The 27988-nt window shown below is 38.0% G+C and overlaps 5 protein-coding genes across 9 annotated transcripts; 1 reads left to right on the plus strand and 4 right to left on the minus strand.

Annotated features, from left to right (window-relative positions):
• Positions 1-2388: 2388 nt before the first annotated feature.
• On the minus strand, positions 2389-9332 carry LOC126796315 (probable pectate lyase 16). Its single transcript, XM_050523113.1, has 4 exons — positions 9283-9332; positions 2912-3658; positions 2695-2827; positions 2389-2604 (listed from the first exon to the last, which is right to left on the minus strand). The coding sequence occupies exons 1-4, from the start codon at positions 9291-9293 to the stop codon at positions 2389-2391; spliced, it is 1107 nt and encodes a 368-aa protein (XP_050379070.1). The 5' UTR covers positions 9294-9332.
• Positions 9333-9375: 43 nt separating this feature from the next.
• Positions 9376-14852, minus strand: LOC126796306 (uncharacterized). Of its 3 annotated transcripts, XR_007672337.1 has the most exons (7): positions 14643-14852; positions 14416-14563; positions 13898-14231; positions 12476-13035; positions 11079-11206; positions 9671-9793; positions 9376-9516 (listed from the first exon to the last, which is right to left on the minus strand). XR_007672337.1 is itself a non-coding variant. In XM_050523102.1 (6 exons), the coding sequence occupies exons 1-5, from the start codon at positions 14698-14700 to the stop codon at positions 11095-11097; spliced, it is 1212 nt and encodes a 403-aa protein (XP_050379059.1). In that variant the 5' UTR covers positions 14701-14852; the 3' UTR covers positions 9990-10019; positions 11079-11094. The 3 variants fall into 3 exon arrangements, 2 of the variants coding, with proteins under 2 accessions (XP_050379059.1, XP_050379058.1); XM_050523102.1 differs by lacking the exons at positions 9376-9516; positions 9671-9793 and adding an exon at positions 9990-10019; XM_050523101.1 differs by lacking the exons at positions 9376-9516; positions 9671-9793 and having other exon boundaries at positions 10688-11206; positions 14643-14851.
• A 970-nt stretch (positions 14853-15822) lies between these two features.
• LOC126796311 (uncharacterized) lies at positions 15823-20495 on the plus strand. 2 transcript variants are annotated; one of them, XM_050523107.1, is made up of 5 exons: positions 15823-16076; positions 18496-18782; positions 19102-19338; positions 19445-19662; positions 19941-20495. In XM_050523107.1, the coding sequence occupies exons 2-5, from the start codon at positions 18534-18536 to the stop codon at positions 20191-20193; spliced, it is 957 nt and encodes a 318-aa protein (XP_050379064.1). In that variant the 5' UTR covers positions 15823-16076; positions 18496-18533; the 3' UTR covers positions 20194-20495. The 2 variants fall into 2 exon arrangements, with proteins under 2 accessions (XP_050379064.1, XP_050379065.1); XM_050523108.1 differs by lacking the exon at positions 15823-16076 and adding an exon at positions 18157-18389.
• A 73-nt stretch (positions 20496-20568) lies between these two features.
• Positions 20569-24446, minus strand: LOC126796321 (MLO-like protein 13). Of its 2 annotated transcripts, XM_050523118.1 has the most exons (14): positions 24218-24446; positions 23680-23737; positions 23318-23523; positions 23055-23171; positions 22928-22967; positions 22704-22807; positions 22522-22596; positions 22340-22428; positions 21952-22001; positions 21827-21867; positions 21483-21695; positions 21327-21394; positions 20946-21006; positions 20569-20832 (listed from the first exon to the last, which is right to left on the minus strand). In XM_050523118.1, the coding sequence occupies exons 1-14, from the start codon at positions 24335-24337 to the stop codon at positions 20593-20595; spliced, it is 1482 nt and encodes a 493-aa protein (XP_050379075.1). In that variant the 5' UTR covers positions 24338-24446; the 3' UTR covers positions 20569-20592. The 2 variants fall into 2 exon arrangements, with proteins under 2 accessions (XP_050379075.1, XP_050379076.1); XM_050523119.1 differs by lacking the exons at positions 20569-20832; positions 20946-21006 and adding an exon at positions 22886-22889 and having other exon boundaries at positions 21323-21394; positions 22938-22967.
• Positions 24447-24762: 316 nt separating this feature from the next.
• On the minus strand, positions 24763-27956 carry LOC126796304 (endoglucanase 25-like). Its single transcript, XM_050523098.1, has 6 exons — positions 27372-27956; positions 26978-27282; positions 26421-26882; positions 25971-26106; positions 25668-25840; positions 24763-25513 (listed from the first exon to the last, which is right to left on the minus strand). The coding sequence occupies exons 1-6, from the start codon at positions 27745-27747 to the stop codon at positions 25112-25114; spliced, it is 1854 nt and encodes a 617-aa protein (XP_050379055.1). The 5' UTR covers positions 27748-27956; the 3' UTR covers positions 24763-25111.
• Between the last annotated feature and the right edge of the window lie 32 nt (positions 27957-27988).

Here is a 27988-nt window from a genome sequence, read left to right on the forward strand (position 1 = left end):
GAAATGGATCTCGTTTTGATCCTCATAATGATGTCAATAATTTTTTAATCGTGCTAACTTTTCAGGGAGCATGTTTAAGGTATTAATTTTACCTATATTGTAGTTTTCAGGGGGAGTATCTTAAATCATATATACTCAATTGATCATTGTGTACTCTTTTATCCTTTGTCCAGAATTATTTTATCCCAATGGGTTTTGTAACCTGGCAAGGTTTTGATGAGGCACACCTTGAAGATGAATTTAATTCACGTATAAATATGCATTTACTCATCTTTTCCCTTCGATCACGGGTTTTTCCTATTGGGTTTGCTTGGCAAGGATTTGGTGTGGCAACTATTATGCATTTATCTCCCACAGACGCATAGCTTATGGTCAAGATAAAACTACTTCACAATAAATTAGGGGTCCTGATTGCCACCTCTATATGTGCGTTGTACTATTATCTCATTCGATTATAATTGTTTTTATCCCACTGGGTTTTTATTTTTTGACAATGTTTCTGACGAGACAACACCGAAGCACACACATTGGAGAAGACTAATGACGAAAAATATCCAAAAGGAAGTGTTGTAAATATATTATTAGTGTGCATTCTTGTAATTAGTCGACTAGGATTATTTCTGTAATTTTTACTCTAATATCATCTCTATTAATAATAGACAATTTATTCTCTGTGTAATTCTCTATTTTCTCAATCTCTTTTACTTTCATTGTATGACATTAGCTAAATACGTATAAGCTGCTTAGTGCTTTAGACCATTCTATTATAGACATGCATAAGACTAACTAAGACGCACTATAATATATTATTAATTAAGCTAACAGATATTTTTAGATATAAGTAGAGTTGTAAAGAAAGGATATTAATTCCAACACATAGTGCCGGGATGAGATGTTGACTTCAGACGGGAGAAGATAATTGGCAAAAAGGTCTATTGGATTCTAATGATTTTTAACGACTAACCAATAGATTCCTCTGTTCCTTCCTGTTTTACTCAAGTTCTAATGCATCACAGATTCTGAACTCGTCAACAATTCCTGACTGGGAAGTTTTTCGATACCCAACAGCTGATATCACAACACGCAACTAGAAAGGTGTAGTAAATTTAGCCATATAGTCAGAGTAACAAGAGAACTGCGCGCAGCATCAGAAAGCCCCCACATCTGAAAGCTTTTGTTTTCGACAATAATGTCTTTGGGCATTTGTAAGAGACCTATGAAGGGTCGACTTAGAGATTTTGAGGAATTAATTATATTAGGGTTGATCTAGAAGCACGCGCGACAGTTTGGCTACTTGTAAGCCCTAACACTAAAAGAGGTTCCCCACTCCGGTTTCGTGAACGCATTGAGGGCCATGTTATGATATACTCAGGTAAGCGATTTGTTTTTGGTTTATGTATGGCAATCATAACTCCTGTGGGTCGATCATCTAGTCAAATCACCCTTATGCAAATTGATCACTCAAGGTACAGCTTTTCTAGTTATGAATTTTTGCATCCTATAATATAGCCATTTTTAGTTACGGAGGTCCGCACTAAAATAGTGCGGATTTCTATTTTTGTACCATTTTTGATTGAAATTCTTCATCTGTACTATTTAGTATCTAGATAATATTGTGTAGATCATCTATGCAAAATTTCAGCCAATGTGGTGATTGTTAAGGCCCACAAAATTGTGTTTTTCTGTTAAAACATGAACGGTTCATGTTTGACAGAATTCAGTCTATCCATTTGTTTTTTGATTTTGAGGACCTTAACGATTACCAAATTGGCTGAAATTTTACAGAGACGATCTACACTATTATCTAAATATTAGACGGTGAAAATGAGGAAATTCGACCTAAAAGTTGTTTAAAATGGAAATCCGCACCAAAACCATCGGTGCGGACCTCCTTATTTAAGAAAATATGTATGTAGATATATATATATATATATATATATATATGCATTACTTTTGCTTGATAAACACTAATAAGTGAGAGATATCTCTATATGAATCCAGTTTTGGTCATTATGTATCAACAACTCATATACCCAATAGTCTCAATAAACTCGAGACCGTCCCTGGTTATGCATGCTTAACATATCCAAGTAACCAAGTTTAATGATGAACATACAATAAATGGCATACGTACTGTAGTGTCGTGAAGTTTTTTTTTTTCCGGTCGATCAATTGGCGCGCAGTTATCTTTGAATGGTATTATATAGTGCGCTCGGTTATTACTTATGTACTTTATTAGTACAAAACTCGTTGTTTAACACAGACACGAAAGTACAGACTACAGATCGAGCTTGTTATATACTTCTACAGTAGGTGTGAGTTACTATTTGTAGTTTGAAATGGCCATTGATGCTCCATTATCCTGTCGTATCTCCTTGAGCCTGTGACTTAGCATCTAGACTGTTTAGTGCATGTTAGAGCACCTGAAGCCCTCGTCAATGACCGAACAGATTTGGCATCGACAACTTGGAAAGTTTGTTCCTTGTTATAGTGTGGTTTGGCTCCACCTTTACCTGTTTGAATAAAAGAAGCTCCATTTTCAAAAATGTCGCCTTTGGAGTAAAATTTCCAGGAATAGTTAACAATGTCATTCCTCCAGGTGATCTGTAGAAATTGTTTGTCAGGAGTTAGGAAACTTAATTTCTTGCTTACATGTATCTTGTGGCCTGCATCAATTAAATTTGGCAAATTTACCTCTTTGTTTTGCTGTGATGCAATAAAGACGTTGGCTTCGCTTTTAACACTAGGATTCATGCTTCCCCCAATTGCATATTTCGTCCATTCCTGGTACAAGTTGTTTACGACATGTGCATATCCATGGCGAATCCTGAAACAATGTAAGCCCTTTTGCTTAGGAGAACAAATGCCTTAGATAGTCACAGACAGACGAGCAAGCCAATTGGTTACATACCTTGGCATTCTTTGGTTGCAACGTGGTCCAAAATGGTTATACACTACTGTCACTTTCATGTTCTTGTCCCGGATGAAGCCATCGTCGTGTCCGAGAAGCATTACCTTGTCCTGGTCTCTGAACCAATTGTTTGAGATGGTAACATCGGTCGATCCACGAGTGACATCGAGAAGACCATCTTCACTCTCGTACAGTGTATTGTGGTCTATCCAAACCTTTGATGCTGTAACCAATCTTATTGCGTCTCCGTCCACCTCACCTAGAGAAACTAGTCCGTCCGGACCTATGACTGTGCTTGGTGGCTGTGACTTGCAGTGGTGGATTCGAAGGCCATGGATGATTACATCGGTTGCTCTGAACACTCTCAAGCACGCGTTACCTGCTATGTGTACATTTGCACCTCTTCCATCAATTGCAGTGAAACTACTAATTAGCAACGGTTTATCGAGCTTAATTTTCATGTCCCTCTTGAATGTGATCCATTTTTTGCCTTTGATCACAGTAGCCCCATATCTCAAAGTCCCTGGTTGAGGATTTAAGGCATTGTCACTAGGGTCTGTAACTTCATAGTTTACAACATGTTTTCCTATGTTGTTACTCATTTTCCCAGCAAATCCTACGGAACACATTGCGAGTTGTGGGCGGTTGCTTCTCCAATTAGGGTTCCATCTCCAACAACCATCAATTGCGTTCATTTTCAAGCCTTGGACTTTTATTTCATTTGCCCAACTGAGGTTCGAACCAAAGCTGAAAAGAAGAATGATGGCATTAAGCAAAACAAAGCAGTATTGAGAAGCCATGATTTTGTTAACACTGAAAATAAACTGAAGGAGGGAAGACGTTTATATATGGGTAGTGGTTAATTTGTTTGGTTGTTTTTGAAGTTTCTGTGGCTATTTGTGAAGGGTGAATTAAACGAAAAGGCTATGACTGGTAGTCTGGTAGAAGCAATAGAAGGTATGCTGTGTTGATTCTGCACCCTAAATTTAGTAGCTTTAGCTCATTAGCTATTTTTGCATGTGCATGTAGCAGCTAACCAACCCTGTGAATCCGATCCATTCAATTGCATGTATATATATACTGTTCATTCTTGAATCACTGGAGACCTGGAGTCCTACGATTATCGGTTAATTAAGTAACCTACGTAATGCTAGTGCTAGTACGAGTACATACGTTTTACGTTTATCAAGTACGTTGATCTGATATACCTGTTTCTGTTTGAGACTTTGAGCCCAGTGTAAACATCTATATACCACGTCGTCGTGCTAAATCATAGGAACACTTTTCATTTTTTTGATCAAGCAGATTCTTGATACATAGTATAAACGTATAAACTATCCAATTGTGAATGTTTGTAAATTGTATAGTTGTATGCTACGCCACATATCCAAAGTTATATATAAGCGATAGACCCCTAGTTTGATTATGCAAGTTTGATTCAGAATGTTCGAGAACATTTAGAGTTAACGGTTTCAACTGTCATATATAGTAGACTGACCCTGACGAAGTTTGTTTTTTGATCAGATCCTCTTAATTACATCCTTTATGTTAAAATGATGCTCTGGAATCGTTACTTGAACATGGACCGGAGCCATGATTTTTAAATAAGCTGGGCTAAATATTTATTTAATAAAAATTTCAAATAAAAATTGATAAATTCAAACATACAAAAATAGATAAAATAGATACAATTTAACTACCTAATCTTAAGTTTGACTCTACAATTTTTTATTGCAAATTCATCAATTATTGATTCATTGTGGACACCATCAGCAAATTGTCTTTCAATGTGAACTATCATGCAGTCCAATATTTTAAAAGGCTATAAGGCTAAGACATAGCCGATGCGTTTTCGAGAGAGCTTGCAGGCTTGTGTCTTCAGACGCATAAGGCGTAAGTTTTGCGATATAAATTTTTATTAATATATATATATATATATATAAATCTATAATCAAATACATAGAAACATAACATATAAAATCCACAAACCATTTATATATGTACATGAAATTCAATTTTAAAAGTTTATAGTTAGTACATGTAATACATATCATGTTTGTACAACTAATTTTATGATATATATGGATAATTACTCAATAGCTATAGTTGTTATCCACCTAATAGTTGTTATTTATTAGATAGGCTCTTCTATATCTTCAAACAATCAATGACAAACCTATGCTATAATGTGGATGTTTAGAGTATTACTTCCCTAGATAAGTGGTGGGAAAGTCTACCTCGTCTGGCTAGGCAAAATAAAGCGGCGAGGGATCACATTATGCCCTCAGTTGCTTTTGCCCTCACATCCTAATCCCATTCATACTGCTGTCGTAGCCGGAGACAGCCTCTTCGAGTACCTGCAAGCAAAAACCACTGTATGTCCTCTTTCATCTTCTTCTCCCTCTTCTATTCCCACCACCACATCAGATAGCCCTCCCTCTCTCCCAAGAATACATTTTCACTACAATCCCTCCACTAATACAAATGTTGCCCATCTCCAAATGCCTATCCACACAAATTCCAACATTACATCCATTCCCAACATTCCTATCTCTAATTGCTTTGCTCTGCTTCAAATTGAGAGTGAAAGCCTCCCTCCTGCCTCAATTTTGGATCAGAACCATAACCACATTCATTCCTGTCTTCCCCATCCAAACTCTTCCAATTCACACACTCATCTAGCCATTTCCAACATGCAACCCCACCTTTCTACAATAGAACCTACTCACCCCATCGTTATGGACAACATTTCATGGCAACCTCCTCCTAATGGATCTATCAAGATAAATTTCGATGGGGCTTAGGAAAAACTCACCTCTGCAATGGGAACTGGTGTGATCGTTTGATTCAAGTCTCTTTTCAGTGTTGGAGAAGTGTTCTGCTGACACTCGTTGTAGAGAAGTCGAATCGTAGTGCCTTTTCTAATGTTGTCTTATTATCGTTGTATTTTGTAGTTTCTTATAGGATCTTTCGACCAAAAAAAAAACTAATCAGTGACAAAGACGTGATCAGTTTCTCTTCCCTTCCTCGACTCCTCGTCTCTTCCCTTGCTGTTTCACGACCAGCGTTTTGTGTAGTGCCTTTTCTAATGTTGTCTTATTAGCACGTCTTCTCTTCCTCCTAACGATCAAACACACACGTAAGCTCTCTCTCTCTCTCTCTCTCTCTCTCTCTCTCTCTCTCTCTCTCTCTCTCTCTCTCAAGTTTCATTCTTAAAAAAAAAAATTTATAGACCATTCGATCTGAATGCCTTTTGCGCACCTTTAACGCCTTAACTGGACACCTTGTGCAGTGCCTTTGGCGACTCTGCGCCTTGCGCTTTTTGAGCCTTAAGGTGCGCCCGAGGCATGTTTTTTAAAACATTGATGCAGTCATCAAGGATTTTTTTTCTATTTGCTCCAAAGTCAATTTTTAATAATGTCTTATTGAAAAAGCTTGTTCAGTCGTTGCTGTAGAGGTTTGGTATTAAGAACCAGTCTAAGAATTAAGTGGTAATCTTTTGCTAATCTTGTTTCAACCAATTTCACACATAAATTAGAAAAGATTATGAATATTTTGGACATCGTCTTGAGCATGAATAACTTCACCATATTTTGGTACGGTTTGGTTTGGTAGCTTGATAAGGAGAATTTTACTTTTTTGACATTGTTTACACTTAAATTATTATGATAATACAAGTTGCATGAGCTAGGTATATGTGGAAGTAGGCTTTATGTTTAAATAATCTATAAATAATGAATGAAAGTGTAAAAAAAACCCGCAGCCCATGGCATGCAGTACCATCCTCCGTCGCTGTACTTGAAGTCACAAAATGACTTTAGGCCAACTACAACAATTGTGCTAAACTTTAGTTTTGGTCTTAAAATAAAACTTTCAATTTCCAACATCTTGTTTTAAGGGGTTTTAGTTTTGGTTTAATAGGATTTGGACTTAAACTAAGTCTTATATCTAGTGATTTTTCAAGCCCAAGACTTTAATAGTGCATGAGTCCACATCAATTCAATTATGTCATAACACTTTCATATAACACTCAAAATCATATTTTAATCAATAAATGTGTATATAGCACCCCATATAGCACATAATTGTTGGAGATTGAGAAATGAGTCCTATATGAATAATGCAATAAGGGTTGATAAAATAAAAAATAGCACTCCAAATAGAGCTTATGGTTGGAGTTGCCCTTAGTTTTAGACAATCGACCACATACGTATCTTTACTTGCAATGGCGGCCGAGCTAAGAGTAACAGCTTGGAGGCTGGACATGACGGCAGGGGTTTGGGGAGATTTGTGAGGTTGGCGGAGGAAAGAGGGGAAAGGCTCAGGAACCACGAGGTGGCCGAGATAGATTAGAAGAAATTCTAGGTTATAGAGCTAACGCTAGGGTTTTTTGTTGTTCATATTGCAGCAACTGTTAAAAAATATATTCTTCTCATATAATCCCAAAACACTACTAGGGTCATCCATTATTCAATTTATTCTAACAATAAGAGTAACATCTCTAAAGATATGGCATCCGCGCCCAACTCATTCCCAGCAATCAGCAAACATGTCTTCTCCAAAATCTTTGCAAGCCCCATCATCAGTATCCATTTCAAACATCTAGGCAAGCAGAACGTTCATCGATGTCTATGGAGTAGTAATATGTATCTCTTGAAACGAAGAAGTTAGCTTTGCACACCCAGTATAGTAGTAGCATAAGAGAATTATATCATCATAATTAAGTTGCCTCATGCATTAAGTTAACGTAGGTGAAAGGTTCTTTGTTCTGATAATTGGCTGCTAGCCTGCAACCATATAATTCCAAAAAGAAAATCTAATTCTTGCATATTGGTAGTGTTAATCCATATATATATATATATATATATATATATATATGTTTTACCTCAATGTGTCTTCATGATGATATAGGCAAGAGGGTATACTGGTATATATAGCATTCCACTTTCTATGTCACAAGAGTTGCCATACATGATACAGGCTAATTCACATTCCAAAAGTTGGGCACTAAGTTCATGCATACTAGCTAGCACATATCTTGTCAGATGCAGTTGTGAAATTTTCACAGGGACAATGCCACCAATTGAGGTACATATATGCAAAACGATAGCTAGCTAGTATAGTGGCCTTTATGTATATCTTGTCAGAAGTAACGGACTTTCTGTACGTTAAGGGATCAGAGGTGTCATATTAATTGAATCAGTATCACTTGCCAAACCAGTAGCAACTAGGAAACTATCAACTATCAAGTTTATTGACATCCCCATTCATCTTGAACCTACCATCAAGAGAGACCAAAAAGGTTCAAGTCAGTTCACCAATACCGTCAAATGCTTCTTACAAAAAACAAAAACAAAAGATCTCCTTTCTCTTGAAAATTAAGTTGCCACAGAGAATTATATCATCATAATTGCCTCATGCATGAAAGTAGGGCTGGGCATATATCGGTTCGGTTCGGTTTTTGGTACAAACCAAAATCGAACCATTTTAATCGGTTTTCTAGAAACTCAAATCATTCACCGAATTAAATTATTTTAAACTGAAACAATCGGTTTTTCAAGAGGTGTGACTCGAACTCCTACTCAAAGATGATGCCACAGATCACTACATCACATACACTTCTCATTAATAACTATGTAAAGATTATATTTATTCTCATTTTGATAGATATTTTTAATAAAACATCAAAATATTAATGTTGGGATTCAAACTCCTGACGTAGAATATAATAATCATGCGGTTTACCAATTGTGCTAGACAACTTTTTATGTTATGTTTTGTTATTTTTTGTACTAATACCCATTATTCATTATTTTTTAAATCATTAAATTAAATTCGGTCGGTTCGGTTTTAAATATGTTGGTTTGATCACGCAAGTCATTTTCAAACTGTTTAAACCGGTTTTGGTTTGGTTTTCTTCATTTTCTAAAACTACATATCTTCGGTTCGGTTATCCGGACTACATTTTCGGTTAAGTTCGGTCGGTTTTTCTTGTGTAATTAGGTTTATGCCCACCCCTAGATGAAAGTTAAGTTGCCTCATTAGATGAAAAAAGTTTTCATCCACAAGAAAATTGTTCAAGATCGGAAATACATAAATAAGATTGAAGAGATCAATCTATTATTAAAATCCATTACTATTACATAGATTAAATTGAAATGATCAATTGTTTATTATTCTTAAAGCAAGTGCAATTACGAAATTAGAGACCAGAGAAAGCGTCCTTACAATGTGGTCGCACTGGAGGTTACGGGTCGACACATCGTACTCGTCATATATACCAACAACGAACACAATCCGAGCCTTTTTTTATGGTAATCCGTTTAGTGTCCAAATCAATCATATTAGACATTAATTAGCTCAAATGATGCTAAATATACATGAGTTTATTCAAAACAAAAACAAAATATACATGATTAGTTATGTAGATAGATAAATTTGGTATATAATAGATGCTCACGTACAGAGACTCCACGAATGATGTTCTCCTCATCATCTTCAGCTGGCATGATACTGTAAGTTTTTCCCCCAAATGATAAACCGTTTGACAAGGTCTGTGGAACTTCAAATCCATCTAGAACAGCCTTCACCTCATCAATTTCAAACTATGCATGAAACAAAAGACATTAATCAGTATCACTCTTACCTTCAAGTTGAAGTAACGTAGGGATCGGATGAAGTGGATTCAAGAAATTGTAGCTAAAAATTGCATGAAGAACAAAAACACAAATGAAGATTGAGAAGGAGAAGAGAGCTAACCTCTGGGAAAGCAGCACTCGCAGCACGAGTGGCATAATCATGTCCGATTATGGCCGCTGCCTTGAGTTTACCAGTCGCTGCAGAACCTTGTTCCATTAAGTGGTCTGAGACAAAATCATTCCACTGCACCATCGGGTAAAATGAGGAAAAATACTTGAAGAGATATTACTTTGATAAAATGAAAACCCACAAGATTGATCGAGTTCCCTCTCTTTCTCTAACCAGTTATGTAGCTTAGTATCACTATATTTCAATGAGCAAAACTAACCAAATTTTCATGATCTCCTGTCATGCATTTCCAAACTAGTCGTCTATCATAAACTTCAAGCCGGTCAAAATATATATGAAACTGCATGACACGAGATCTTATGAAACAACTATGGAGTATGCAAATAAATTTGAAATTATAATTTGATGCAAAATATTTTCTCATTTCATTTTGTCTTCGAGTTACTTATCAAAATGTATAATGAATCATGCAAATTCTTACTTCCAGCACTTGTGTTATTTTTACTAGATGCATGCTATTAAATTTTAGTTACTACTAGTAGTTCTCTCGTCATCACTAAAAAAGAAGGTAGTATTTGCATTTTTATTGGAAGCAGGATACTTCATATATACTTGAGTTTAGGGTGTTTCATTTGCACTATGGTCATTCGTGTTCGTGCTAGATTACCACTCTTCCAGTAATTGCAACATTAAACCCTGAAATCCTGAAGGGTTGTTACTCATTACACTAATTTTGCTTGAGATTTTGTTCTGGCGCGCAGCAACTTTCGATTTCCCTATCCAATATCATCCAGCACTCCCCTTTAGAGTTGGCCTTGAATTTTCTCATATTTGTCATCCGCACAATATCTTCACGACTTCACTTCACCAATGTCATCGCATATCTCTTCCTAATATAAAAGATGGCCTGTAGATATTGATTTTTATCCTACTTCAATGTCAAAACCTTGACACAGAAATTTCTTGAAACTCAAGTGTAAGAATATATATGGGTTTTTGGTTATATTTTAGTAGCTTCTTCTTTTATTTTATTTCTGAAACGAGTTAGTAGCTTCTTTAAGAAATGATATTCTCATATAGCACAGGATTTTTGCTTATATGTAACACTGTAGCTGTATCTCATATACCAAAACTTTGAACCAGACAAAAAGAGAAGATTCCAAAAATGTAGAGCTTCTCAGATTGCACAAGTGTTTATCTTATATGTGACTAGCTACTGCTACTACAAATCAAGGATGCACATAAAAGATTACTACCATTTGCAAGTTACGCAGTGAAAACATCCAAGTTGTTCCATAACCTACTTTAAAGATCGACATTGTTTTTACTATCAACACCTACTCTGTGGCAACGTAAAAATTCACCAGAAAACATAACACCATCTCCTCAAGATTCCTACCTTATGTGACAAAGATCTACTGTTGTCTGAAGATACTGATAATTCCATTTGCAAAAGATTTCATGGCACCCCAAAGAGTTGTTGGTTTTGGAGGTTCTGCATCATCAGCTGGCCTACCAGAGAGGACTCTGCAAAATGATTCAGCTTAGGGGAATAAGCAACAAAAGCTTTAAACAAATTAAATTTAGTTGAAACATCATGTCTATTACAAGTGCTTTTAACTTAAAGTCTAAGCATATCAGATACAGTTCCAAGGGGATTGCATTATTAAGGCTTCAACTACACATAATTCAACTACAAATAGTTTCACCATAAGCAAAAGAAAACAGGATTAAATAAATCAATGATGTGACAAGACTAGGTTCATTGCTTTGCAAATTCCAGTGTAGGAAATAGTATACCAGGATCAGAGTCAAACTGAACCTGCTTTTTTTCCCCTTTAAACAAAAGGAAAGATAGATACCAGCAACAGATCTTGATATCAAATTGTTTGTGTATATTCTGGAGAAACCAGAAAAATTACCCACTCATATCTCTGTATTACATTGGCCACTGCTGAAGCATGAAGCTCAAAAATCCAAAGGGAAGAGTGATCCCAGCTAGTGGTATCAATAGAGTTTTCTTATCCAGAAACAAAGGATAAAAATATTAATTACTTACTGGTTAAAATATAAGAATAACAAGAACTGTGTTCTTTGCAATACAATCAAGATGTCACAGCAAAGAAAAACAACAAGACTACTCTAGTAGCACCAAGACAAAAGACAAACATCGTATTTGAGAACATTAATTGCACGTGAATAACTAGTGTGTTCTGTTCAGAAAACTGATTCAGGCATGATCTTTGACAGCATGTTATAGAAAGTCAAATTTATTTGTTTTTATCAAAACCTAATTGCAGAGCATCGAAGGTATTTTCTAATCCATGATTTGCATGAGGATCTAAATTATAAGTTACAGTTATTCATTCTTGGAACCAATTCAAAAACTCCAACATATAAAAGTTACAGTTAAACCTCAGCTGACCAAAAGAAAAGTAAAGTAAGCTGAAGGGATTAAGCAAACTTCTCAGCTTTGTTTTAGAATAATAAGAGTGTTAGATATATGGTCAAATAAGTTGATTCAGGTGAATTTCGTAGTAATCCAAATTCTTAGCAACCGAATTTATACCCAATGTCAATTTTGTACACATTTATATATATAACAAATGTCACTTTTCTTGTCTGTGGTGCAAGCAATCCAAATGTTTACATGTATAATATGTGCTTTAGCTATTTTGTCAAATTGACAATCACTGTCTATGGCAATACATGATCACTAAATAACAGAAATATTATAATGCCGTTTGGAATGATAACAATGAGATTATGAACACTAGCACACAATATGAAACTTACTCAGATGTTTTGTCTGCCTCTTGAGGTATATTTTTCTCTGCAGCAGTGGAATCAAATCTATCAGCCTGAGGGATCTCTTCTTCATGTTGCTTCATTTTACACTCTGAATCATCAAGAATCAGTTTAGTAACATCCTCCGTATCATCAGAACATGGAGTGGCTGTATTAGTGTCCCCTATCTGTAAATGCTTTTCTTTAGATATATTATTAGCCTGAGCTTCCTCTAATTTACTATCCTGAGATTTGTCATGTGAATGAGAAGAGATCTCAAATCCTCGTAACTCAACTATATCAGGGTCTATAAATGAAGATTCCTCAGATTTCACCTTCCCAATATTATGTGTGACATCCAGATCAGAACCTTGCCCCTGTAAATGCTTTTCTTTAGAGATACTTTCAGCGTGAGCTTCCTCCATTTTACTATCCCCAGATTTGTCATGTGAATTAGATGAGATCTCAGATCCTCGGAACATCTCAACTATATCAGGGTGAAATTTTAAAGATCCCTCAGATTTCACCTTCCCAATATTGTGTGTGACATCCAGATCAGAACCTCGCCCCTGCAAGAGCATAATAATTAAAGTTATAAAAAAAACACAAGCATGATCAGTATGGGAACAGAAAAATTAAGAATAAACCAAGATGCCTTTCAAACATGCTAGAAGTGATCCCTTGTAAAAGAAATTACTAGAAAATTACTCAATTGAAGAATCAAGATGCCTTATTAAATGATGCATTGAAACTGTAAAAGACACAATAACAATGAATGAACCAAGATTAGCGAGGTAATCAAGAATTCACCGATTTGAAGAACTCCTATGGAAGTGGACTACGTCTAGTCATGAATCTCAATCAGGAAAATATGCAGATGGGGAAGAAGTAAACGTTTGTTATCATGAATATCACACAGCAACATGATGAAAGACCCTTAAAGCATAGCCTTTTATATTTTCCACTTCATTAAATAAGTTACTACATCTGTTAAGTATAATCAAAATGTGAAGGGAAATTAAGAGGATATGTGATCAAAGTAACTAGGCACCCATTCAATTACCTTCTAAGGCTATGATCTCGTCTTGATAATTCTCTCAAATAATTTCCAGCCAACTAAGTGGAAACTTACATAAGTCTTTATCATGTCGCAATTTTGAAAATAAAATAGTAGTGGTGTGGTACTTTTTACCCATGTATATAACATATCATGGCCAACCAGAATGAAAGATGCCAACCAGGAGATTCACATATTCCACAAGAGTAATGTTAATGGTAGGACTAGCAGGACCGGCCATAATAAACCTTCTGTGACTTTGATTTAAGCTTGCAAATTTCAAATCTCATAATCCATATCGGTTACCAAAATCATTACAAAACACAACCATAGTAAAAATACATTGACAAACAATGATCATGTCTAATACTTACTGGAGTGATAACCTCCTTGGACAAGATCTCAACTGATGATGATGCCTGCAACTCTTCCTTAGCTTCCAAGTACTCGTTACCGGCAACACTGAGATCCGTGTCATTTTCCACCTCCGAAACAGTTCGACCGCTGACAACTCCATCTTCAGTCAAAGCCTCACTTCCCCTTACTCCCTCTCGTGCCAAAGAATGCTCAATCCCACCACACGAGGGCGATGTCTTATCTCTGTACTGCAGCTCCTGTAGGATCCCCCTAACTCTATAGTAACTACCACCCACTTGTTGCTGAGTATACACGAAAGGAGGGAACCTTCCAGCATTCATTGCCCTGTACCTGCAAAACATTAAAATGACCCAAATACTTTCATCTACTTCCCAACTAATCGAAACACGAAATGAAACACCCAATTCCTACAATCTACAACACTATCTAAACAACAAATTGCCCCCGAAAACAACTGAACCAAAACAACCCAGTAAGCATTTCATCACAGAAAAGAGTTTACAAACACACTTACTCATTGACAAACGTTTCCACAAGAGCTTGGAGGTCCTTCTTGCTACGCCTCCTTCCACGGACTTTGTTGCCATCTGGGTTTCGTTCCTCTGCGGCAGACGCAGCACTATTCGCATAGGGCCTTCTTCCTCGCTGCCCATTGAGTCGTACTGGAAAAACCCACAATCATAATCACACAAAAAAAACTGGGATTTCAGGTCTGGGTGGTTTTGAGAGAGGAGATCATACCGGATTTGGGGAGGTGAGTGAAGGTGAGGGCTCTTCGTAACATGCTAGGTGGACTCATTCAGTCGATCATTACCGGAAACATTTGTGCTCTCTCAAGGGGCAGAAGCAAGTGAGACAGAAGAGAGTCCCAAGGGTTTTAGGGTGTCTTGACTCTTCAGTTTCCAAAACAAATATGACGAAAAGAGAATCAAAGGGTTTTATAAAGATTCACTTCCTTAATGAAATCGAAGCATACATAGTGTGACATACTGACACAAGGTCTGATTTGTACCCGGTGACATGAGGTAAAATTTGTGCATATCTTTTTATTTTTCGATTTGATCCGATCAAATATATTTACCCACGGCAGACATTTCTATGTGAGAAAAAATAGTCAGGTTTGAAAGTACTTATTGTCAACCCCTTTCAGTCATGAGTTTGTTTGTTCTAAGCTTAGGGCAACATGATTGCTTCGGACTTAAAGGCAATATGATTATCTTCGGAGTTAATAATCAGGTTGGTTCACAGATTACATGGAGATCCATCTTGATACCAGGATCATAAGAAGCGTAAGTAGAAATTTGAAAGGACAAGCCTACAAATGCAGAGTAAGAAGCGATCTCACAATCTCAAAATCATAACAAGCGTGCATACCTCTAAAAACACACACGCCTATCTAAGAATTATATCTAGCATAACCGTGATGTTCTACGAAACTGATTTACTATGTATAAAATTTAAATACCAGTCGTCAATGAATGAGTTTATTTAACACGGAATGGTATTTAGTGTAAGTAAACTCAAACTACAATTTTAATCATCAAGAGATAACCCAAAGAAAGGCTCCTATAAAAGCAAAATCACGAATGACAAGTGCTCACAATAGCTCCAAGTATATCAAGTGAAAGCCTCCCTGGTCTACAATGAGCAATTATCTTATTTCGCATTTTAAGTCGCGTAACTTATGAAACACGGATACAGACATAAGTGTCTATATGGGACACAATACGATACACGGAGTGAGGGAGGGAGTGAGGTATATTTAGGCTTTTTTGAAAGTTAAAAGAAGATGGAAAGTGTATTAAGCAATGGAGGAGAAGCCTCTCTAGAGTCATAGTGGTTCTAGAAGGTAAGGGATACAGAAAGGTTGAGCAAAGAGATAGAAAGTCGTGTTGGGTTGGCGGACTATCCATGGTCCAAAATCCCCGTCCGCTCAAAAGCATTTTCGTCATGAAAATATAAACACCCAAAAATTAAAAACAAAATTTGATTCTTGAATTCTTCTCTTCTCTCTCTCTGTGCTGGAAAGAGCGCACCAAGGTTGTTGAGAAAAAGAGCCAACACTTTCGGAACAAACCAAGCAAGCAAAGCATCTCCGACTCCTGGCCGCCGACCACCAGCTCCGGTGGCCCACCGCAGCCTCCTCCGCTCCTCTCCACCGTTGAAATTCATCAGGTGAACTTAGCCGACACTCCTCTTATCTGTTCTCACTGATTTCCTCTCCAACCCAAAACCCTAGCTAGCTATCAGTCTTTGATTCGGAAAAACTAGCTTAATTATTCTACGCGTCTCTCCGCTGTCGCTGTTGATTTCTGCGCTTATTACTTTAATTTCGTCCAACTCTGCTGTTTTCATTTCGAGTCTGACGAAGTAAATGTGTGCTTGAAATTCGGAGGTTATCACAAATTTTGTGGCATGTGGATGTTTCTGGAACTTGGTTTGTGTAATTTGACTAATGGGATCGGCGTTAGTGTAAGTGGGAAACTGATGTCGGGGATGTCTTTGAAAGAATGATAGTAGTTGGTTGTCGGACTAGTTTCCATCCCTGGAAGGGATAAATGTGAGTCATGAGGCGTAGAGTGATGTTTCTCTTATAGTTGTTCGTCCTCAGCTATACAAATGTAAGGAGGGGCGGGATACAAAGTGTGAGAGCTGGGGAATAATGTAAGAATTATTTTAGGGAAGGACTTAGTGGTTTGTTGGTTAAATTCGATTTCTATCTATCTGTCCGTCCTCTTATCATAAACACCTCTTGCTTACTTTTTTTTTTTTTTTCTGTAGACTCTTTTGAAATAATAAATATAAAAGCTATTATCACCTTAGTGCCATATTAGCTAATTTTTTTTTTTGGTTGAAACCATGGTAACTAACTTGATGGATGGCAAGGGGAGTGATTTATTGGAACACCATAAGTTATGAGGTTTCTCCTTTCTTAGCTTCCCCACAAAAACTCTCTTGGAAAAATTGAGGGTTGTAAATCAGTAAAATCATCCTATTAGGCACTTCAATCAATACACGCATTAGGTGTCAAACTGGGAACCTGGGGTTCATATACTGGGAACGTGGTTGCCTAGAGAGGACGTGTCCCCCCAGCTTCGTGTCAGATATACTTCTTAAATTCTTAAATTGCTGTAAATCTCATATAGATTATACTCATAATGGTATCGCGAGAATATTACGAATTTCAATCCATATCCTCAGTGAAGTGTAGGGCTAGAAGTCTTTGAAATACTTGGAATCAGTGACACATTTATTGACTGGACTAAATGCCCACCAAATATTACAAAATCCCTTGAGTTTCTTATAATCCTCAAAGTCTAGTCGACAGAAGCCATCATACATGATTGCTCATTCAGCATAAAGTTAGAAGTGACAATGAATGCCACTTTGAAATGATAATTTTTATTTCAATATTCACAACATTCCATTAGGATGTGTAGTACTTACTTCTATGATGACCTGTGACTCAGAGGATGTTCTTGGCTCGAATTTGTTCTTGATATGATGAAACTGAAGACTGGAAACATATCTATTAATCTGGCCTGTATCGAAAGAGTGCTTTTCCCTTAATTAATCTTATTCGTTAAAGCTGGTTGATGGTGGTTGTGAGCATAACAGGATCAAATCAGGTATGTATCAGGTTAAGGTAATTTCATCAAGAATTGTGCGTAACTAGCGGAAAAAACGTTAGCTGATATGGAGTAGGTTGTTGACAACCACGATGTTGGGGAGGTGTAGACAGCCCATTTGTCAGTCCAATGATGCATTTGGTTGATCTAAATGGGGTGTAGAGAAGTGCAGAAAGTCTTAGACCTGTGGCTCAATAAAAGATATACTTGGCAGTCCCTGATGTTATGCAATAGAAATGGTGGCTTGCATCCAAGTTAATACGCCAAGCATGTTGCTGGCAGGTACTGTCACCTGTAGTGGATGCACTTGCAGCGGAATTGGTTGTGGCACATGGTCTTGCATATCCTTTGTGCAAATTAATAATGAGATGGGGCTTTGACACAGTGGTCATTGAGGTTTAAGATGTTGAACTAATATAGGGCAAAGAGAAACTCAGGGAGGGAGAAAGGGAGGGAAAGAAGCTGAAAGAGATAGAAAAAGATGAAGAGAGAGCCAAGTATAATACATATGAGTCTGTTCTCTATTCAGTATTCCAAGACCTCGAAATTCCCATTTTGATCTGGATTTGTTTGATATAGGCAATACCAACATAGTAGAGTCCCTTTTTTTCTCTTTTTTTTTCTTTTGTTTTTCTTTTTATACTAGAATACTTGAAGTTAATTAAATGCCGCAAAACTATAAATTTACACGCAGTATAAAATATTTAAATTGTGATTAGAAAACTAGTTAAGTTTGAAATTGTTTCCCTTCTTGCATGTCATAATTCTCATTGCGTATCAGGTGTATGAGTGAGGTATAGTCATGCATTAGTAAGTATCTTCCTGGCTTATACAATTCAGGAGAGCTTCTGGAAAAGTGGTCCACCTTTTACTCTTCTAACTTTTGCTGATATGGAAATGTAGATTATGCCAAGTGCAAAGAATTTAGTTGTGTCTTACCGTATTATTGCTTTTATCAATTTCAGTTGAATACAAAGCATTCTGCTTCTGGGGGTCATAAAAGATGATGAGCTCTTCTGAAGAGTCAGAGAAGAATGCCAACTCAGTGCATCATGTGAGAGAAGACAGTGAATATGTTAGGCTGGTTATATCCAACGAAACAAACACGGTAGAAGCAGATGTCTTGCAGACTCATTCTGAATCATGGATTAAATCATTTTCATGGTGGATTAAAGCCTTAGGCTGGTGCCTTGTCACCACTGTATTGCTTCTGCTTTTCTTGAAATGGGGTGTTCCGTTTCTTTTCGAAAAGGTACTTCATATTAACTCTTCTTCTTGGGGTTTTTGCATGTTACTGGTACATATTAGTCATTCATGTTTAATATTTATATTTTACTCAATTATTGGGCTGATTCAGTTGCTAAACATTATGAAACCTCCTTGATAGCAAATTCTGTCTGTTCATTGCCAATTTGATGTAGTTTGGATAATCTATCACAACTGTGTTTTAATCTTGTTTTTTATATATATGTACATGTATATGTGTAAGGGCATGTGCACTAACTTCAGATTACTCAATAATTTCCCAGTTTTGTGTTACCTGAAGTCCTTAATGATCTTTTTTTCTCAAGGTTCTGTTGCCAATAATGCGATGGGAAGCCACAGCCTTTGGCCGTCCGGTTCTTGCCATTGTTCTTGTTGCTTCTCTGGCATTGTTCCCTGTATTATTCATCCCGTCTGGTCCTTCAATGTGGTTGGCTGGCATGATTTTTGGTTATGGCTTTGGATTTGTTATAATCATGGTTGGAACAACTATTGGGATGATCCTGCCATATTTGATTGGTCTGTATTTCCGTGAGCGCATTCATGTAAGTTTTTCATTCTTTGTAAACTAATTTTGACTATCATAGAGTGTTTTCTGTCTCTTTTGAAGCATTTCCAATTCTAGGTTTTTGATACTCCTAATTTGGGCAGCAATGGTTAAAGAGATGGCCTCGAGAAGCTGCAATGATCCGACTTGCTGGGGAAGGGAGTTGGCTACATCAATTTCGAGTGGTGGCTCTCTTTAGGGTTTCACCCTTCCCATATACAATTTTCAACTATGCGATCGTGGTTACAAGTATGAGATTTTGGCCTTACTTGTGGGGATCCATTGCTGGGATGGTGCCAGAAGCTTTTATTTACATCTACAGGTCTGTTCTCCGTGAATATTTTTATGTTCCTTTTTATTTGATGTGCTCAGCAGCGGAAACTTCTCACAACTCCATCTTTAAGAGTGCAAAAGAATGTATATACCAACTCCCTTTCCATCTTAACCATGAATATCTCTGTACAGTCTACATCTGATTATCTCATGCCTATTTTAGCTAGCTTGGCTGTATTCTCATGCCTACTTTAGCCAGTCCTAGGCAGCTCTTTTAGATTTGTTAGAATAGTCTGTCAACCCTTTTTCTTTTCTTTTTTTGTGCAGTGGTCGCTTATTAAGGACATTTGCAGATATCAAGTATGGGAACTATCACTTGACTACAGTGGAAATTGTATACAACACTCTATCCTTAATTGTTGCAATTGTAACCACAGTTGCTTTTACCGTTTATGCGAAAAATGCTTTAAATGAGCTGAAGAGGGCAGAATCTAGTGGTGCGGAAGCTGTTGCTTCGGATCATATCAGCTTACAGATGGAGAAGCTTCCACTTGAAAAGCCACATATTTTTACTTTGTAGAAACCTAGGGTTCCACTTGGGAATATATCAGGCAGATAATTGAATTTACTGGTCACTCTATTTTTTCCCTCATTGGGGAGGAGTTGAAGTCTTATGTTTTTTGTTAACCATGTAAAGTATGCAACAGACAAAAAAGTTAAAATAGAAATATTGGCAATATCTTGTATAAAGCTTTAGAAAATTCGGAGCGTAGTATGTGTTTGGGGAGGTAACATACTTTTGTTTAGCTCAATGCTTGGAGCACTATTGTATATAGCAATAATCAAATAATACCAAAGCTCCTGTGTTCTTTCTTGTTTGTATTAGTCGTTACCAGAATTATTGTTTGTACGAGTCTACAAGACCCTGTGCTGTATGCTTATTTATGAACTTTAAGAATTCAGGTATTCATAAACAAAGCTAAGAGGATGAAGGTGGCTGGACTCGATCTGGGAGTACATTTATAGTTCTATCCATGGCAACCATTTCTTGTTCTGAAACATCGACATTTTGGGTCGATTCGTTGTTGATCATTTTGTGCATACTCTGCGAGGAGGATCGCCCGCTGCGCTCACGTCTACTGATTACATCTCCCGCCCATACATTGATCGCACTCTGTACCATTTGATCGAACATTCCTTCCTTGAACATACTGCCCATCTTCATCCCATAATGTTCAAGCACACGAAGATCAGTTCGTCGAAATCACTTGGTAATACAAGAAAAATGTATGTAGGAGAAAGAAAATCTCCGGAGTGAGAGAGAGACCTCACCTGAGTGACAATTGCATACAGTGGAAGGGTGCTATAACTGCAAAGCACTTGAACTATCACCCTGCATAGCAAGAGGAAGTACTACGAGTGAGTAGATGTAAAATGATATGTGGCTGCTTATCAGAACCAAGCAATAATCAACAAGAGAAGGCAGTTGATAAAACTAGAGTCATCCTTAGGACCTTAGGTAACATCTTTCATCATTGAATGATTGAATCTATGTTATTTTTTATCAGCAATGCATTTACCTATATCATAGCAAGTACTAATATTCTTATGATGAATCAAATGTGGCATGTCACAACTTAAATGAAAAATGATGAATGTTGAAAGTTGAAACCCTGGCTTCTTTGCGTGAATAAATAGGACTAGGAATATTACCCCATAATAAGTCTTGCGATGATGTATCCCAACTTTTCCATGATGCATGAGTGAATTCCATAGGTGCTCTGGGAAGTTCAAAGGCAAAGCAGTGACTAATCATTCACACTCGAAATTATAGGATAGATATATTAATCCAATACCAGAAAGACGTACCCAAATCCAGAAGAAGAAAGCAATCTCAAATGAATTTTGGAACAGAATGAAGTGGATTAAAATGAGAACGATTCTAGGATTGCCAAACCAGAAATGTTCATCAGAAGGCCTCACTCTTGTAGCTGATTCATTAGCATGGACTCCAGATTGGGTAACATCCTGAGCCAAACGGCTTATTATGTGTTCCAGTTTGGCTCCCACTAGAAGCAGAAGCTGTTATGCAGCACCAATGTCATTTATCAATTGGCAAATTTTATGTTCTTTTTCACATCATTTTGTAAGCAACTTTGGTAAGTCTAACTTTTTCTTTAATGCACTTGATTTACAAGCTGAGGTACACTCACAATTAGCGGTAAAAATGCTAACCAGAAGTATGTATTCCATCCTGCATAAGTGTAAAATCCATTAAGTTCATTTCGTCATGGTGTCAGAAAATATATAAGAGCTCAAACTGAGATTTAGGAATTACCATCCACATTCAGCAACAAAAACAGCACAACAAAGAGCCACAGGTACCAGCTACGTATTGTTGATCACATTAGTTTAGTTAAGAGTAAAGAGTCAATCTACAGATATACACTACTTAATACTAAGAACATGTAACTGATGTGAGGTACAATGCTGTCAATTCTTGCGGGTAACAATGTGTTTCATTCATCCTTTAGTACATACTCCGCATCATTTAGTGAGTTAGCGGAACTGATCATTGGATTGTGTGTGGTTTTTTCTTGCTAAATGCACTTGAAAATTGAAATCCTACTGTGTCTGTGACCCTCTTTTCCCATTATCATGAATTGGTCCTGGGTTACATGCTCTAATATTGACAAAGATAACACATGCTTACTTTCTAATATTACCTTATCCCAACAATCTTTTTAAAATCAATTTCAAGCGTCCGCATCATGTATTTGTGAAAATCAAAATTAGGATTTCCAGGGCAGTGCTCCTGAAAGGAAAATCAGGATCATTTATTTGTAATATAAAAAAACGCAACAGAATTGTATGAGAACTGCATTGCAGTAAGTATCAGATAATCAACCTTGATGAACCCTTGCCGCAGTGCAATGTAGTCTGACTTGGTGACAGAGCCATAAAATTGTTTACAGAATGCTATCTACCAGGATATATCAAATCAGTGTTATAACATCTTGTTGAAAATTATAGAGAGTTCCCAAGCAAACTGGAGAAGAACAAAGACGAGCTAGCTAATAATCAACTCACCATCCAACCAATAATAGCCGCTCTTCTCCAATATCCGTCTGCACGCTCTTTCAAGAATTCATGATGGTGACGACGAACGTGAGCAGCTTGGCCACTTTTTCTTTCTACAGAAAACATTAAATTCACCCATCTAATTCGATCAAAAGGATGTACTACACTAATCACTTTGTCTATCAATCAACTAAACTAGCTTGTAGACTTGAGAGATTATAAGTTCATATTACCCTTCTGGACGGAATCCTCCCAGGTCTTCCATTGTCGTATCTACAGATGATAAACCATATAACATAAGTGAAGATTAGTGCTTGAAATGATGTCCATATTTAGCAAGTATGGTGAAAGATACATTACTCTTGCCCCTCCAAGAACCATTGTTGAGACACAAAAGATCACATGAACAACTGCTAATACAAAGATGAAGATGTGTAGATGATGTAATCCCTCCAATGATAACAATGGAACCTTCCCCTAAAGGAAACCAAAAAAGACGAGCATTATATGTAACTGTTATAGTATTGTTCTTGTTTCCTGTAATAGTAATATTGTCACTAGAAAGTTCCACAGTGGAAGCATTGTCGTACTGAAGTCACTAAAGTGTACTATGATTGAGGTACCTTGAGCTGACAGTGATCCGAAGTGGCTTCTGACAGAAGGCGTCGACCATTGTTTGTGGATTGATAATGTGCAGGGATGTTGTGCTCAGCAGTTTCCCTCTTACATGGCAACATGTGAGTTGCGACATGGGCAGGGATGCATATGCGGCTTATGGAACGTTGAAATACAGTTAACAGAAGGGAAATGAACCCTAAAAGCATCAACTCTGTTCCAACATAGGAGAAGCACAGAGGTTAGGCTAGACAAATGAAAGGCGGTGCCAATTGCAGCTCATTACATATCATGTACCAGGCAAGGGCATAGAATAATTTAAGCAAAAACATGAAACGAAAAAGAGAGAGAGAGAGAAGAGAGAAACGACCTTCTTTTAATTTTTGCAAGGCTTCATTTAGTGCATCTTGTTTCTCATGCCGCAAGCACTGAGTTTCCAAATCCCATGAAAGCAAAACAAACAGAATTACTAGAGTCTAGTAATGGAGTCTTTACACAATCATCCTACAACAAACAAAGCTAAGAATGCAATGTAATTTTAAGTTGGAATCCTGAAGATCGAAGTACTCGTATTCCTTATTCCCATGCAGTCTGTTTTGTTTGCATCGAATGCAGTTGCTTAACTATATTCTTTAGTCACATGTGTCAATTATCAAGACTTTCAAGTTATTTTTTCTCCGAGCATTATTCATTAATATGGAGCTGATTACATAGTGCCAGTTTGAAGCTCCCAGATTTGAATAGTTTTGATGTCCTTAATGCAAAAGATTTATGAATAACAAAAATGGAGCTAATAAAAGGGTAGGGAGCGTCGGACATCCCTACTACGAAAGTCGAAGAAGTAAATACTTTAGAATGCTTGTAAGTTGTAACTAGGATTACAGAAAGAGGGCACATAGTTTGATTACCTTTCCAAGTTTATGAAGACCGCGCTCGGCACAAAGAGATAGCAGAACAATGACAAAGCAAACACCTGCCACAACCCATGTCGGAGTAAACTCTAAAGAACTGTTGAGCTCTTCTGCCATGTCTCTCTTCCTTCACACCAAAACCAGCAATGTCATCAATCGACAGAACAGATCTTATATCAAAGCCTTTTTTATTAAACATCCCTTCTAACTGGACGAATATGTACAGCAAAAATGTTGGTGTTGGGGCAAGGAATAACATATTCTTAAGCAAAGCAGAAGGAAGAAGAATAAAGAGGAAGAAAACAGCACATTAGATTAGCTTATAGATGGCCGTGTATTTTAAGTAACGAACAGAATGTGTCTGCTGGTGTTAATAGAGCATGTGAAAAGAACCATGAAAAGCCAGCATTCATCTACAAGTTCTCTACTATTGACAATGTTACAGCCAACCGAAAAACGACAGATGGTAAGGAACCTAAGCATGAGCTAAATTTCTTTGCTGAATATGCCATAACCGAATAAATTGGGTAAAAGATAGCAGAAGCGTGTCAAAGATGTTTGAATTTATTGTCAACATTTATCAAACTGTTCACTTTCCATGTTTTAAAGAATACATGATCACTTTGTTCCATACATATATACCGTATATATCACAAAATCCAATCAAAGGGACATGTATCAATTCGTAGCGCTTGTATGAGTCTCCCTGATTTGGCCCCAGCCCAATAATCTCTTCAAAATCTGTCGACTGCTCCTTGCCAACATCTATTGAGATCTTCATGTTACCCAGTTACTGTTTATGATGGGATTTAAGCTTCAAAGTCTAACACTGCAGCAAAATCATCTACATGTCACACAACACGCAAGAACATTGGAGACTGCTTGGCCACATTATGGTTTCCAGGGTGCCGGAGGAGGTGGTGGAGTTGGAAACATTGGGGGAACCGCAGAGAAAATGGTATTTTTGTCAATACCGGCAGACTTCTCTCCAGACAAACCAATAAGCGCAAATACCAAACCTGCATTTCCAGCAAGAGTTGGCTCTGTGTAATTGTAATTCATACGAACATCATGGAAACCATCTTTTTTGTCGGGGCCAGCCACCATGGCACCTTCAATAATATTTGGGTTTGCCTTTTTCGAGTCCCTCCATTTCCAACCCCCTTTGCAATTGTACTTGATCTTATTCTTGGGAATCGATGCACCTCTATGGTGCACTTGTTTCGGGTAATGATTGCCAAAGCCTGCAATATAGCTCATTTTCCGGGGATTCTTACCAAGAATATAATCAATCTGCAAATCAGTATAGTTAAGTTAGTAACCCTCTCTATGCTTGAACAGATAGTGTTGCTTCATTAAACAGTTCTCTTATCGGGTTGATTGCTGTGTTTGGGTAGGTTGCACCATAAATGGTTAAGGAAAAGAAAGGAAAAGACACATGACATACCTGAAACTTAGCAAAATCACGCAAGACATCAGTGGAATAGAAGTTGGGTCCACAATACCATCCAGGGGTATCGGCAGCATCAAGGTAATCACTGAACAAGGTTGCTAAGAAGGCTGCATTGACCACATATTGAAGCGGTTGAGGCCTTCCATGATTCAACTGGATCAAGCCTCCTGCAACATTGACATGTAAGTCAAATCTTAGATTGGAATCCCACACATTGTTGAATACATATGTAGATCACAATGATGACTAAGTAACCAAGCAGATAAATAAATGTAAATGGAGTATGAAACACTGCACCTCTGGTTCTATTAAAGGATGTGAATATTGGCAGGTATGAGCACATGACTATGCTAGTCTGATTATGGAACGTCCTCAAGATTTCTTCATATGGGTAACCAGGGCTCAAGAATAACCTCAAACGGCTCAGAAGCACCTAATCAAAAAAATATAAAGATGTGTTGGCTAATGTTGGTGATGAAACATATAAAGTAACAAACAGGAATCACCCAGATAACCTAAATGTGTGACATTAAACTGATCAGTGGTTTCTAAGTGTTTGTAATTCTTTTCATCCAATGGAGATAATTACTTAGCAATCACTATGAGCATGACTGAATTATGAAGATAAATTAACTATAGACCATAATACCATATAAATCATTTATGGAATCTTGCAGGTATCATATTAAGTAAATCTAGTCACAACAAAATTTCTTAGCTTGCTTAGTTTAGCATAGCTTAGCTAACCTGAGCACCGGCAAGCTTGTTGTCCCAACTGAATACTCCGTAGTCAGGGCCTCCCCAGAAGGCACCAGCATGCTTGGCAAGGGTGGGATGTGTTGCAAGAGTAAGATAAGAGTTATTCCCAGTGGCATAATACATCCAAGCTGCACCCCACACGTATTCGTCCCAGTACGCCGAAGAATTGTAAAACTTGGCAGCCTCTGAACCAGTACTATACAAACCCCTTCCCCTTCCCCTTCCGAACGTGAACAGCGTCGTGGCACCGTGCACAAGTTTCTGCGAGTAGGCCTTGTTGTCCTTAAACACAATGGATGCAGCAGCCAGAGCCGCAGCCATCTCAGATGCCAGATCACCGCAACTACTGCACTTAGTCACAGGGCGCTCATAGTCTATGTCTTCGGGCCGAGTCCAGCAGTAGTGATCGTTCGGAATAGTACTTCCTCCAGATGTATCCCCCGATCCAACCTGTGTCACAATTAAAAAAAACACAGCAACCAAATCCTCAATATAAAAACACTCATCAAACATGGAAACAAATCAAGGGAGCAGCGGATACAGACCTGTGAAACGAGCTGGTCAATTGTATCGGCAGTATGGTTGAACGTCTTGAGGAAGTAATCGGCTCCCCATTTGATAAGCTCCTTGACATGAGCAAGCTCCCCAGCCGCTTCATACTTAGCGCTGTACTCGATGACGCTCCAGCTCAGCAAAGTCATAGCAAACGACTGAGGGAAGTTGAACTTGATGGCGTCTCCGGCATCGTAGTACCCACCCGACAGATCTTTAAAGATTGTGTTGGGCTCGCCGTCCTTGGTGCACGAGTTTCCCCTCCACGACACATTGTTGTGCTTCGGAAGCTTACCAGCTGAAACATCGGAACTCAATTCAGTTCACCAAATCAAACGAATTAGTCGAAATCAAAATTGATATATAAAAAAAAACAAGTGGAACTACATTTCTGAGCGTTGAAGAACATGAGGGCCTTGTGGAGAGCGAGGGTGTAGTTATCGGGAGGAGGCTTGGCGGGGTGGTGACGCGGCACGGTCTTGACGATGAGGACGATGAGACCGGCGAGGAGGCCGGAGACGAGGAGAGTCCCGACGGTCCAGACAAAGATCTTGCGGCTGACGATGACGCATCCCAGATCCACGTACTTCTTCTTCTTCTGCTCCCCGCTCGGCCCCAGCAGCCAGCTCTGCTGCGTCTCGTCCAACGGCCGGGACGACAGCGCCGCCCGGTCGAGGTCCTGCAGGTTGCGGCTGCGGTCGTCGTCGGTGGCGGAGTCCGCCGCGATCTCGAGCGGCCCTCCCCACGGATCCCTGCCGTACATTTCTGAGGAGGATACAGTAAAAACTCACCGACAGAGATTTGAGTGATCCACCGACAGTGGCTCAGATCTGCTGAGAGAGAGAATGTGGACTGGGTGGAATTAGAAGAAGAGGAAGAAGTCCAAGTGGAGTCTACTAAGTGAGATGAAGCTAAATAATTGAAAGCTTTTTTTTTTTTTGAGTGGTGACGGTGGTGGTGGTGGTGGTGGTGGTGGTGGCGGATGCGGCTCAATTACAGACTCA

The sequence above is a fragment of the Argentina anserina genome, chromosome 5 (assembly GCF_933775445.1).
Source record: "Argentina anserina chromosome 5, drPotAnse1.1, whole genome shotgun sequence".
Lineage (NCBI taxonomy): Eukaryota > Viridiplantae > Streptophyta > Magnoliopsida > Rosales > Rosaceae > Argentina > Argentina anserina.